Source organism: Bos indicus, chromosome 17 (genome assembly GCF_029378745.1).
Source record: "Bos indicus isolate NIAB-ARS_2022 breed Sahiwal x Tharparkar chromosome 17, NIAB-ARS_B.indTharparkar_mat_pri_1.0, whole genome shotgun sequence".
Lineage (NCBI taxonomy): Eukaryota > Metazoa > Chordata > Mammalia > Artiodactyla > Bovidae > Bos > Bos indicus.
Genome location: NC_091776.1, coordinates 72367487 through 72381281, shown reverse-complemented (window position 1 = coordinate 72381281; position 13795 = coordinate 72367487). Strand labels below are relative to the sequence as shown.

Here is a 13795-nt window from a genome sequence, read left to right as displayed (position 1 = left end):
AACAATGGAAACATTGACAGACTTTATTTTCTTGGGCTCCAAAATCACTGCAGATGGTGACTGCAGCCATGAAATTAAAACATGCTTCCTCCTTGGAAGAAAAGCTATGACCAACCTAGACAGCATATTCAAAAGCAGAGACATTGCCGACAGAGGTCCGTCTAGTCAAGGCTGTGGTTTTTCCAGTGGTCATGTATGGATGTGAGGGTTGGACCATAAAGAAAGCTGAACGCTGAAGAATTGATGCTTTTGAACTGTGGTGTTGGAGCAGACTCTTGAGAGTCCCTTGGACTGCAGGGAGATCCAACCAGTTCATCCTAAAGGAGATCAGTCCTGAATGTTCATTGGAAGGATTGATGCTGAAACTCCAGTACTTTGGCCACCTGATGGGAAGAACTGACTCATTGGAAAACATCCTGATGCTGGGAAAGATTGAAGGTGGGAGGAGAAGGGGACGACAGAGGATGAGATGGTTGAAGGGCATCACCAACTTGGTGGACATGAGTTTAAGTCGACTCCGGGAGTTGGTGATGGACAGGTATGCCTGGTGTGCTGCCGTCCAGGGGGTCACAAAGAATCGGAGATGACTGAGCCACTGAACTGAACTGAGACACGGCGAGCCTTCTGGTCTGTCTGGGTGGGCAGGGACTGGACCGACTTCCGGTCACTAGGGCAGGTTTCTGAGGCTTCGTGCTGCCCCCGTCCCAGAGGCCCAGGCTCTCTAGGCCACATGGTCGCTCCCCGTGAGGGCCCGGAGGACCCCACTGCAGGACGCTCTTGGATGTGAGCCTCCTTCACTCATCTCTGCAGTGTCTTCCTGTGTGCTTGAAATGACCCTATTTGTCTGTCTGGGTGAAGTAGAAACGGATACTTTATTACTTTGCCAGGCAGAGGGGGACAGAGTGTGCTCCTGCCTTAAAAACTGCGTGTCCCCGCCTCCCCGCTGGGAGAGTCTGGTGAGGTTAGCACGGTGGCTCCAAGGGCGAGGAGGCCCAGCCAGTCCGTCCCAGAGGAGACCGGCCCCGGGTGTGCTGCGGAGGGAGTGACGCTGAAGCTGAAACTCCAGCACTTGGGCCACCTCATGCGAAGAGCTGACTCACTGGAAAAGACTCTGATGCTGGGAGGGATTGGGGGCAGGAGGAGAGGGGACGCCAGAGGATGAGATGGCTGGATGGCATCACCGACTCGATGGATGTGAGTTTGGGTGAACTCTAGGAGTTGGTGATGGACAGGGAGGCCTGGCGTGCTGCGGTTCATGGTTCTCGAGGAGTCGGACAGACTGAGCGACTGAACTGAAGGGCGGAGTCTCTGACAGGATGAGGGTGTGAGCAGGCTTGCACCAGATGAGACGACCCTTTAATTTCCTATCTTGTTCAAAGTCCCATTAGGGCTTCTCCAGCCCTTCACAGGAGTAGGGATCATGGGAGTGTGGTCTCCCCACTACTTGGAGAGCTCACATCTTGGGACCAGCGTTTCCCCTCCCTCTCCCTGACCCCCCTCCCCTGGACCGTTTTCAGTCACATCCCAGATACTGTGTGATTCTCACTGCCCGAATCAAGTGTGGATCTCTGGAAGACATGGCTTTGCTCCTCCCGAACACTTCACAAGTCCTGCGAGATAAGCACTTTCGTAAGCTCTTGGCTTGACACAGACCATCCTTACCGGGTGGTTGCCCCGGGGTGGCTGGGACGCACTCAGGGCTGGAACCTGGGGAGCCACCGTGGTCCCAGGCCTGGAGCCCGGGGTCAGTGCATGGATGAGTCAGACGTGCAGAGTGAGAGGGTGACGAAGCTTTGTGTGGCTTCTCGAGCTCAAATAAGACACACCCTCCCAAGAGCAGCAGTAGCTTCTTTAGGTCTGGTTCTTTCCCTGAGCCTCATCCGCCGTTGAGAAATCTTTCTAGCAGAAACTGGAGAGCTCCGTCAGACCAACAGGGACGTGAGGAGAAAACAGGGAGTCGAGGTTTGGGATGTAGCTTGAGACAGGCTCCCAGCTGCTGTGAGGGCGGGCAGGCGTCCTCCAGGCCGGGAGCGTCTGCTCGCAGCTGGTGACTAAGCCAGCTGCGTCTCGTTGTTTCCTGCTGCCAGCGCAGCCCCCTGGGTGCTGTGCCCCGGGCCCTCTCTGGTTGGCTGACCGCGCTGGCCGAGGGCTGCGGCCTCAGTGGCCTCTCGGTGCCACAGGACCGCCTGTCCTTCCCCACCTCGCTCTGGCGGCCTGGGGGCGAGGCCCTCTCAGGGCTGGGGTCCCGCAGGGCCCTGCTGTCGGGGTTCTTGCTCCCTGGAGGCTTCCTCCTCTTGGGCTCAGTGTCTCGGTCCAGCAGCCTCCAGGAAGGGCTCTGGGGAGGCACGTCCGTCCCGGTGCACTCGGCCTCCTCGGTGGAGGGGCTCCCCGGGGACTGAGCCGCCCATCCCGCTGCTGCTTGGGCCCAGGTTGGGAGCCTCTCCTCTCAGAGAGCTTCAAGGCAGCTCGCCTCGGGCGGCACTGCAAGGAATGCTCCTCTGCTTGCTCCCCGGGGCTCTGTTCCGCCACTCCGGGTGCGCCCTTCCCCAGGCCCCTACAGCTTTGACCCTCTTCTTGTCTCTATCTCCTGTTTCCTGGCTCTGGCTCTGCCCTGTGGGAGACATCTTCAGTTTTATCTCTGACCTTTCCCTGCTAACATCTAATAAACTTTGATTTGTAAGAACTTTGTTTTTTTCTTGGCAGTGTGACTTTTCTGGTTTTACAGTGTCCTGTTCTTGTTAAATGGATGTGATGTCTTATCTGTTACACTTGGATAATAAAGGTAGTTTCTTGGTGTTTTCTTCTTCCTGCTGAGTTTCTCCAGGGGGTCTTGGTCTGCCGTGTTAGATGTGTGGGAGCCCGTGGTCAGCTGCTCACCTGACAGGGCTCTGTGAGGCAAGTGGAAATTAAACCTGCAGGTTCCGTCCCTCTTTCCAGCCTGGGTTTTCAGCTCTTACTTAATTTTACTTTTATTTAAGTGAGGATATTACAGGGAGTGTGTGTGTTTGGATCATGACTTGGGCTAGCGCCTCCCCCTGCGCGTGGCTCCGCTCCTCTGCAGGCGGGCTCCTCTCCCGAGAGTCGCAGTGCACACTGGCACCTGCGAACATGTGTGCTTACTCACTTTTCATTCTGGCTGATCCCTTATCCTCCTCCTCTCCACAAAGGTTCACGATTTTTAAAGAAGTCTCTGCCTAAGAGAGTATAGCACTCGAAGAGACGAACCAAAGAAAGTTTAGGTCTTTTCTGACTTGACAGTGTGAACCCTGTAGATGTGTGAGTCGGACACAGCGTGTTCCCTCTCGGGGCCAGTGCGGTGACTTGTCTCCTCTCTGGAAGCAGGCTCCCGGGCTTCCTTGGTGCCCGATGGCATTTAGGGAGGATGGACAGTTCTCTGCTGTGCTGGCCCGAGCCATGCTTCACCAGTCGGCTCCCTGGGCTGTGCTGCAGGTGTGGGGAGCGCGCCCCCGGCCCTCGGGCCCTGGCACCCCTCCTTGGACCTCAGGGCAGGGCTTGAACTTCTCTCTCTGATGGGTGGCTGATAAAAATGTGGGAGGAATCTCTTCCGTTGAGGCAGTCCGAGTGCAGGTTGGAATAGAATTTCCAGACACAGAGCCCCATATGGGGCACCAAATGCTGGGGCAGTCCAAGCGCAGGTAGGAAAAGGATTTCCAGACCTCGAGCATTTCAGACGGCAGAACAAAGAGCAGAAGTAACACGGGCACCGTGAGTGCAGTGGGCCGAGAACTCCTGACGGGAGTTTTCCTCTCAAGGGAGAGTCGACAGTTTTCCTGAGTTAACGCCAACTTTTATAGCCTCAGGACAAAGAAGATTCCTGCTGGGAGGCTGGTGTTATGTGATGAGCTGTGGGGCTATAGGGTGTTCACTGGAGCGGGCCTCTTTGCCTACTGGGGAGTCAGGAAGCTTGCTAGCGATGATCAGGGAGGAGGGGGCTTTTGGCGATGGGTACGAAGGGGCTCAGTCAGCGTCAGAGTGACCTGGGCTCCAGGCTCTGCTCCTGTGACCTTGGTGCAAGGCCTCGCCCCTAGGGTCTTGGGGGCAGGCCTCAGCATCCTCCACCTGGCGAGTGCTGCCCGTCTGTACCGTGTGCGCTGGTGCTGTGCTTCAGAGGGCCTGCCCCTTCCCCTGCGGGCGTGCCACGTCCCCTGTCGTCCTCTGCGCTGCTGCGATTCGGATCTTACGCTGGGTGCAGGGTCAGCCACCAGCCGCAGGCTTCTGTCCTGCAGTGGCTGAAAAAAAGCCTGCACACACAGGCAGCACTTGGCCAGGTCGCCTGGGAGTGGGGCAGGGCTGCAGAGACCTCCACCCCTGGGAGGCCCGTTGGCTGATGGTGTCATGGTTCCCAAGTCGGGCAAGTTTCCTTTGGTGGCATGAAAGCCTTTGGGTGGGCGGAGGGCATCCGGTCCCCCTGAGGCCAGGAGCTTCGCCACGGGCCCCAGAGGGAGGGTGGGGTGCTGGGGACTCGGCCCCCGTCACACCTGGGGAGGCCCCCTTGAGGAGGGGGTGTCAGGAGAGACAGGAGCGTGGGTGGGAGGCTCCGGCTCCTGCACACCCTGTGCTTCCTGGGCCTGTGTGCCTGACGGCGTTCCTCCTGTAACCTCAGCGTGACCCCGGGAGCTGGCATGGTCCCATCCGCCCTCTGCAGGAGGGACGCACAGGGACCTGGAGGTGGTGCTCTGCACAGGGGCACTGGCGGGGGTCTGGGTGGCCAGGCCCGTGGCCTGAGCGCACATCCGGCTCACGTGCAGGCACAGCCGCCCCGGGGCACACAGCGGGCGTCCACCTTCTGCTGCAGATGCCAGCGTCGGGGGCGAGGGCTGGATACTGACTGAGTGGAGTTCCCCACTGTGGAGGTCTGGAGGCGGAAGCCACCGCAGAACGGCCCGGGCGTGCTGAGACGTGGGGTGAGGACTGGGCTGAGAAGAGGAGGCCCCCGGGTGTCTCTTCTGGGCGGCAGGCTGCAGGGGGTTCCTGGTGTGTCCCTGCAGGTGGGTTCTGGGCTCCGGCTGGGGGACTCGGGGGCCCGGGTGGTGGGTCAGGTCTGGACCAGAGACGAGTGGAGCTCTGCCTGGGCAGAGGGGCAGCCCCCCAGTCCCCCGAGGATGGGTCCGCTCAGTCACCTCTGTCTGAGGTGCTTGGGGTCTCCGAGCCCACTGGTGTGTGGAGGCCCTGCCCGCGTGCTCTCCCGGCCTGCCCGGGTCTGGCCTTGTGCTCCCGCTGCCTTCCTGTCGCCTCTCCTGAGCCTGGTTGCGTGTCTTCTGGTGCGTGGGTCTCCCCCACCCTGGCTGCCTCTCCAGCAGGAACCTGTTGCTGCCTCTGGGCCCGGCGCAGGCGCAGGCTCGGGGAAGCAGGCAGGAGGTGGGCACGCTGGCCTCAGGTGGAGTGAGTGGCCTGGCAGTGGGCGGCTCCGTGGTAGTTTACTTGTCTTCACACGTTAGTGCAGATCTGTGTCTCAGCGTTCGGCACCCTTCCTGGGATGTCTTTCGGGACGACGGCTGTGGCCCTGCAGCCCTCTGCACGCTCGCGGTGCCCAGGGTGTGGGTGTGTTTGGAGCTGTCAGAAGCCCACGGTACCTGCTGGACCAGGCTTGTTGGATTCCATTTTGGGGGTGAGGGGTTCTTTATCAGCGAGCCCAGCTCTGGGGAGAAGGGCGGGGAGACCCATCCTGCAGGGAAGAAGGTGGCCTGTGAGCAGGGGGCCCGGCTGGGGGCCCGAGCCTGGCGCCCCCTCCTTTCTAACAGGTGCGCACCTGTCCTTACCTGTGTGGGGCTGCGGGGTGTGTCCTGCCACCCAGAGAGGCTCCAGCGTAGCCGTGTGCACAGCTGTCGCCTTGCAGGGTGTCGCGTGATGGAGACCTGGCTCCGATTCGGTCTCTTGCTGTGCGTGCATTGGCATCTGTGAGGTCGGCATCTGCCTTGAGCTGGAGGTTGATGAGGTCGGGCTCATCTCCTTGGTCCCGCTGGGAGGACCTGCATGTGGGAACTTCGCCTTGGGGGGACTAAGGTGACTGGCATGGCCCCTCAGTTCTGCACGGGTCCCCTTGCTCTTGGTGCCGGAATTGGGAGGGGACACGGGTGTCTGCAGGGCAGGAATTGGAGACAGTTGCCACTCTGCCATCAACTGTGCTGGTGGTGAGCAGCCCTAGGCTGGCCCCACTGCCGGCCTGAGCCAGGCGGCTGCTTCCTTGCCAGGGTGACCGCCGTTCACGGCCCTGCCGCCTTCTCCTGCGTTCGGCCACCTTTCCTCACTGTACTGAGGGCCCCTCCCTCCATGGCTGCCCTGGGCCTCGGCCAGGCTGGTGGGCGGGCCGCCCGTGGGCCCCGGACAGCTGCTGTGAGGGCGCTGGCCAGGGAGCCTGTGTCAACGTCTCTCCTCCTTTGTATTCCAGCGAAGATGCCATGAGGAAGGCTGGCGTGGCCCACAGCAAATCCAGCAAGGACATGGAGAGCCACGTGTTCCTGAAGGCCAAGACCCGGGTAAGCCCTGGGGGACGGCGCGTGGGGCAGGTGCCAGGCCGCGGGGACGGGGTGGCCGCTCACTGCTGGGTGCTGTCTGTGGGACCGCTGTGGGAGGGCAGTGCATGGGTGCCCAGGCTGGCCTGTTGGCACCCTGTCCGCGCCCAGCTCCCGTGAGTCCTGTAGGGTGCTGTTGGGCCTTGACGGCTCCTGTGGACAGTGCCCCGAGGCAGAAACACTCTGTCCTCAGGCTCAGGCCTCCCCAGGGGTCGGGCCCCGGCAGGTGGGTCCAGAAGGGCTCGCGCCCCTTCTCAGTGATGCAGGAGCTGCTCACGGAGGGCGTAGCCCTGGCACGGACGGGCTGGGCAGGTCCTCTGTGAGCTCTCACGAGAACGGGGCTGGCTGGGCGCCACGCAACCCCTCCTGTCATCGTGCGCCCTCCCGGGGGCAGAGCTGCTGGTCACAGTGAAGCGGGACAGACACGCAGAAGGCGCTCGTCTGGCCGCCTGGCTCCGCCGGGCGCCTGGCGCCTGAGCGCGGGGCTGCAGCTCTGGGAGCCTCTGTGTCGAGAGTCCAAAGCAGACGGTACTTACGGCCGGGTACTGGTGTGGGTGAGCCGGCTGTCGAGACGCACAGAGCTCCGTCGGGCAGCCACCTTGAGCCTGTCTGAGTGTTTAGATAAGGTAAATACTTTCTGAAACGGGAAGACAGAGCTGACTGGCCTGGGCTTGATCAGCACACACATGTGTGTGTTAGTGAGCACGTGTAGGTGGAGGCTGAGCCGCCCGTGCTCAGAGGATGGTAAGCATTTCTTCTTTTATAGCAGCCATATCGAGCTCTGATTCACACATTGTACAATTCACCCAGTAGAGTCTGCGGTGCAGCCGTCTTTAGGGCTTCTCAGAGTTGTGCAACCATCACCGTGATGTGTTTCAGAGGAGTTTCTTTTCTTTCTTTTCCTTGTTTGGTGGCTCCGCTTGGCCTGTGGGATGTCACTTCCCTGACCAGGGATTGAACCCGGGCCCTGGCAGTGAAAGCCCGGAACCCTGACCACTGGGCCCCAGGGTCTCCTAGGGCATTTCCTCAGGAAACTGCGCCCATGAGCCGCATTCCCCGTCCTCCTCAGCCCTGCGCAGCCACCTGCCTGCTTCCTGTTGCTATCGATTTGCCTGTCCTGTACTTTTCATAAGAATGCGATCGTGAAATACAATGCTTCTGTGGCGTCTTAGTAACACATTCTCAGTGTTCATCCACGAGCTGTGTTGTGGCATGCATTCCACTCCTTTTTATTTTCGAATAATGTTCCCCTGCACGGATGCGCCACATTTCCTTTATCCATCCCTCATTGTCAAAGCTATGGTTTTTCCAGTGGTTATGTATGGATGTGAGAGTTGGACCATAAAGAAGGCTGAGCGCCGAAGAATTGATGCTTTTAAACTGTGGTTTTGGAGAAGGCTCTTGAGAGTCCCTTGGACTGCAAGGAGACCCAACCAGTCAGTTGTAAAGGAAGTCAGTCCTGAGTATTCATTGGAAGGACTGATGCTGAAGCTCCAATACTCTGGCTATCTGATGCGAAGAGCTGACTCATTAGAAAAGACCTTGATGCTGGGAAAGATTGAAGGTGGGCGGAGAAGGGGACAACAGGAGGAGATGGTTGGATGGCATCACTGACTCAGTGCACGTGAGTTTGAGTAAACCCCGGGAGATGGTGAAGGACAGGGGAGCCTGGCGTGCTGCAGTCCATGGGGTCGCAAAGAGTCGGACACAGCTGAGCAACAGTAAACCCATCAGTTGATGTACATCTGGACTGTTTCTGCTTTCTGGCTGTTACAGTAATGCTAGTCTGAACATTTATGTGCCAGCTCGCCTGGGAACATGCGTTTTCCTTTCTCTTTGGTATATACCTGGGTAAGAAGTTGCTGGATCAGGTGGTAGTTCTGTTTAACCTTTTGAGGAATTGCCAAATTGTTTTCAAAGCAGCCGAACCATTTTACATTCTCACTGGGGGTGTATTTTGTTCCAGTTTCTCCACTCCTCCTCAGCACTTGTTACTGTGTTATTGTAGCCTTCACGGTGAGTGTGGAGTGGTGCCTCGCTGTGGCTTTTAAACATGAATTAATTCCTGGCCATGCTGGGCCTTCACTGCTGCTGCCGCCTCTCCTTCGGTGCAGCGAGTCGGGGCGCTCTCTGGCTGTCGTGTGCAGGCCTCTCATCGCGGTGGCCCCGGTCGTGGAGCCTGGGCTTGCCAGCGCGTGGGCTTCCGTGCATGTGGCTCACGGGTTCCAGAGCTCAGGCCCAGTGGTTGCGGCGGCAGGCTTCGTTGCCCTGGAACACCTAGGATCTTAGACCAGGGATGGAACCCATGTCGCCTGCCCTGGCAGGCATGTTCTTAACCACTGAACCACGAGGTAGCCCCCTCATTGTGGTTTTGATTTGCATTCCCAGGTGGTTTACTATGTTTATTAGTCATTTGTATATTTTCTTTAGAGAAATGTTTGTTCAGACCCTTTGTCCGTTTTAAAGTTGAGTCATTAGTGTTTCTATTGAAGAGCTCTCCAAGTTTTGGAGGCGCATCTCATGTTGAGTGTGTAATGTGCTGGTGTTTGGGGGATGAGATGAGAGCCTTGGGGGGCTTCCTGAACTGTCTCCTTTGGAAATGCTCCCCTTGCTGCCCAGCACTGGTGGCTGTCTATTGCTATCTGAGCAGCTGCCCCAGAGAGCCGTGACCTGGAGCGGCGATGGTGTGTGTCCTGACTCTGGGTCGGGCGGGGGTGGAGTAAACGCCCCTTGCAAGGCCGGGAAGTAGGCACAGCTGCGCGCCCCAGGATGCAGCTGGGGTGGCTCGGGCACACAGCGCCCAGGGGGCTTGCCCAGGCAGTCTCCCACCCGGGGGCCTGTGGTCAGAGCCTGCCATCTTTCCTTCACTTCCTCCCATCTCGCAAAGCAAAAGACATCCAAACACCCAGTTTAACTCTTAACACCTGAATTCCAGCAGGTGGGTCTGCTCTCTGCCTCAGAGAGACTGAGGGAAGCAGAAACCACAGGGCCTGGGGGTATGTGATGACAGCTGGCGCACTCTGAAGACGGGGGGGTGCCAGGGCGCCGACCTCTGTGCTGCGTGTGTGAAGCGGCTCATCACGGCCGCGTGCGTGGCTGATGTTTGCTTATCGTCGGGTTGGTTGTTTTGTTTTTCTTGAAGTTCAGTAACTTAATTGGACCATCAGCAGTTCTCATCCACCACAGATTTTTGAAAGTGGTGACAGGCACGTAGGTAACCAGCCTGGAGAACTTGTTCGGTGGGTCTCCACCACGTTTTCTGGACAGCCGCACACGGATCGGTGTGGGGCGCTCCGCTCCCCTCTGGCCCACAGCTCTGCTGGGCCTGGTGCTGATACACACGTCAGGGGATCCCCCCTTCATGGTGAATTTCCCGGTTTCTTGGCGTGCCCCAGGGGCATGCTTCTTGAAACCCACTCCATGGGTGCACTTGTGAATGTTAATAGTGTTTTCTCTGGCCGCCACCTCGTTGATGGCGGACCACCCTTCTTTGTGAGAGTTTTTAGATGAGGCTTGTATGTTAAGCACGGCCCAGCTCTCATGCATGGTGTATAGTCCTGGGCACAAGTAGCGTGTCTCTGGTGTGAAGTGTGAGCTCCCCTGGCGGGGGCCAAGGTGAACCCAGGTACCAGGGAGGCCAAGAGTGTTGGGCTTGGGAGGCAGCCTGGAGGCTGCTCAGAGGCGGGCCAGGGCGCGCAGACGTCCCTCTGAGGGGGACGTGCAGGGCGCGGCCTGGGAGAGGGGTGGTGAGCGCATGGCTGACCGGGAGGCCCCGCCTTCTCCAGCCCTGCTTGTGGACCCACAAGCCCACAGTCAGCCTTTGACTGAACCCGAAGATGTCTTCTGCTGTCCTTGTTTGATCAGGGACAGTTATCGGAGGAGAAAAGGACAACTGTATACATTGAAAACTGCAAACGGCGTGAAAAGATCAGCATTTTCCTCGCAGCAGCTGCTGAGACCTGCTAGAAAGGCCTGGGTGTGGCCAGTGGGTGGCAGGGCCAGAGCCTGCCTCCTGCCCTCTGCCGTCTGGGGTGCTGGCCGGGCCTCCTGCTGCACCCCCCACGTCAGCAGGCTTGCTAGGTGCTTGCCGCGGTTTTCGGTGGCTCTGTTTCCATGCTGAGAGAGTGCTTTACGAACACCCCGTGCGGTCCGTGGGACTGTCTCCACTTCAGCCGTGAAGAATTGGGTGTGGGCCAGGCGGCGTGGGGGCTGGCTTGCTGACTTTCTCCATCTGAACTTAGTGCTCAGTTTAAACTGGGTAAGGGGCCGCTGCCGTTCGTTACGCTGATCGTTTTTTGTATGTCTGAAATATTTTACGCTGTCTAAAGGTAAGATGTAAAATTATGTGAGCGGCAACACGACACTTGGCAAAGGCCTGGCTGGGCGCACTGGCTCTGGCACCTGCGCTGCGCACTGACACGGTTGCAGCACAGGAGCGCTCGCACACAGACTTGGTAGCAGCTGACGGACTGCCCCGCGGAGCTCCAGGGCCTACCCTAGCCGTGTCTGGGACGAGAGCAGCTGCGTTACCGCGTGGTAACACTGAAGTGGGAACCCAGCCGCGCACCGTACACAGACCTTAACTCGAAGGGATGGAAGATCTAAGAGTTAAACTGCGAGACTCCTAGATACAGGCATGAGTCTTTGTGACCTCAGGTTAGGCAGTGGCTTCTCAGGACCCCAAAAGCACAGGCAGCACAGCCTTCACCAGAGCTGAAGCTGTGAGCGGATGTGCACGGGCACGCGTGCCTGAGTGTGAGCGGATGTGCACGGGCACGCGTGCCTGAGTGCCTCTGAAAACACCACAACATTGTTCGTTGTCTGTACTCTAGTGCAAAATAAAAGAGTTTAAAGTCAAAAAAACGTAAAAGCTGTTGTGTATCAAAGGACACCGAAGAGGGTAAAGAGGCCCGTGAAGTGGGAGGAAGCACCTGGGAACCATGTATCCGAAGAGGGACTGGAGCCCGCAGTGCATAAAGAACCACAGCTCCACGACAAGAGGCCAAACACCCAACTCAGACGCGGGTGAGGAACGTGGATAGACGCTTCTCTAGAGAAGACAGTCTGATGGCCAAGAAGCCGTGAAAAGATGGCCAGTGTCCCTCGTTGTTAGGGAAAAGCAAATCCAAACCACCGTGAACTGCGGCTTCACGTTCGTGGCGGCGGCAGTAAAAATGGGTGCACACTGCTTCCTCACCTGAGGAGTGCCGTGAGAAGTGGGAACCGTCAGACGCTGCTGGAAGGAGGTCCAGTGGAGCGGCCGCCGTGGGCGCACTGGCGACCCCAGAAGCCAAGCAGGCGCCCCGCGCGCCAGAGTGTGCGCGCAGGTACCGGCAGCACCACTCACTGCAGCCAGAAAGCGGGGCCCCACGCGCGCACCACCTGACCCGTGGGGGCCAGGATGCGGGCTGGCCACAGGGTGGGCCGTGCGGCGGGGGGAGCACGGACGGGCGGCCCAGCTCGGCTGGACCTTGGAAGCATCACGCTGAGCGCAGGGTCGCAGCCGCCAGAGGGCACGCGTTGTGCGAGGCGTCTGCATAAAGTGCCCGGAGCAGGCTGGTCTAGAGAGACAGGGTGTTTGCTTCCTGTAGCTGCTGGACGGGTTCCCACAGACGGCGGACCTTAGGCTCGTGACTTTGGCCTCGGGGCCCAGGGCTCTCCCCCAGGGGTCATGTTTGCAGCCAGGAGTTGATCAGTCTTACCCGTTTGACCTGTTTGCTGCATGGAGACTTTGGGAGCCTGACGCCCTTTTAAAATGTTGCCCTGTCTCTCTTTTGGCCCAAGTTGACAGGGGCTCTGCTGTATGACACTAACCCTTATGGGCCTCGTGTGTGTGACAGAGCCCCCATCAGACAGGGGGTCCCCACAGACCTTTCATCCCCCGTCCCGGCGTCTGTGAGGTGGCCCAGAGGATTCCTCGCGTGCCTCGTCTCCTCAGCCCTGGCAGTCTGTCCAGCCACACCCTCAGCCTTCTCTCCAGAGCACGCACAGTGAACCTCCTGGTTTGCATGCTGGTTTTTGGTGTCTCGGACAGCCTGGGAATTTTCCAGACCAGGCCCAGGTTCCTTTCCGCTCGGCCTTTCTCCCCTGGGTTTTTTTCTTCCCTCTCGCATCTCTCTGTAGGCCAGCCAGCCCTCCCCAACTCTGTTCAATGCCTCTCGGGTCCGCCTTCCCCACAGCCCGCGGCCCGCGGCCCGTGCAGCCATATGTTTGCCCAGGGGGGTCCGCCTTCCCTGCGGCCCGCGCAGCTAGACGTTTGCCCGGGGTGGCAGGGCTTCTCCCTGCTTTCGTTTCCGGTCACGCATTCTGCTTTCCCCCGAGCCCTCCCCAGAAGTACCTGTAACATTTGCCTCTCTCCCAGCGTCCTGTTTCTGATGCCATCTGTCTTCTCGAAGACGACGTGAGCTTTCTCAGCAGCTCCTTCAGTTCCTCTGCGTCTTCAGTGACAGACTGCTTACCACCGTGTTCCCACCAACAACCTTCCGTGGCCTGGCTCGGTCCTGCCTGCCCCGTGTTTCTTGTGGCCTGGGTGTTGGGCCAGGGGAGCACAGTATGCAGGGGTCTTGTTAGCAAGAGTACGTGGGAGGTGGTGCCTCATCGTTGTGTATGTTGTGTGTATTTCTGGGTGTCTTGGTATTCCCACAAGGCCACAGTTGGTCAGGAGTTGGGACAGGGACAGCCTGACTTTTTATGAAGTATCCCGTCCATTTACTAGCTAACGATTCCATCATTTAACTGGGCGCTGCAAACTGGTAATCGTCCTGAATCCTGGCTTTTCTTCTACATTTATTAGGTGGAGTTTTCTTGCTAAGAAAGGCTTTCTTTCATCCACTAGGGCGTCTTGGTTGCCTGAAACACAGCCTCTGGGGACCCTCAGGAACCCCTTCCTGTGGAATGGTGGCCCGGGGGTGGAGCGCGGCCGCTCCTCTGCTGCGGTCATGTCATGGGCCCCACTGCCGGCCGCAGGCACGCCCCTGCTCCTGGGGCCCCTGTCACGACCCCCCGTCTTTGGTGGCTTGCTTGCCTCTTAGTTCAGGGTCAGCTGTTGCTCTGAGGAGCCCTTGTTCCTGTGGAGGGTAAAATGGTCCTGGCGGCTTGAGTGTGGGCCTGAGGCTGCTCACGGCTTCTGCGCCTGTTGTGGGAGTCCTGAGGAGGCCTATGGTTTTGAAACGCAGCAATCTCAAAACCCCGTGATTTCACATTGATATTTCCAGCTACAGGGTTTTGCTTTCATTTTAAGCGTGTATCTATTCTCCAGTGTG

The 13795-nt window shown here is 58.7% G+C and overlaps 1 protein-coding gene across 5 annotated transcripts in view; it reads left to right on the top strand.

Moving 5' to 3' along the window:
• The window catches only part of MED15 (mediator complex subunit 15), a 45791-nt gene that overhangs the window by 8729 nt on the left and 23267 nt on the right, over positions 1-13795 (top strand). For all 5 annotated transcript variants that reach the window (XM_070769999.1, XM_070769998.1, XM_070769996.1 and 2 more), the window contains exon 2: positions 6410-6497. In XM_070769999.1, coding sequence (XP_070626100.1) covers positions 6410-6497 — 88 coding nt within the window. The remainder of the gene's footprint in view (positions 1-6409; positions 6498-13795) is intronic.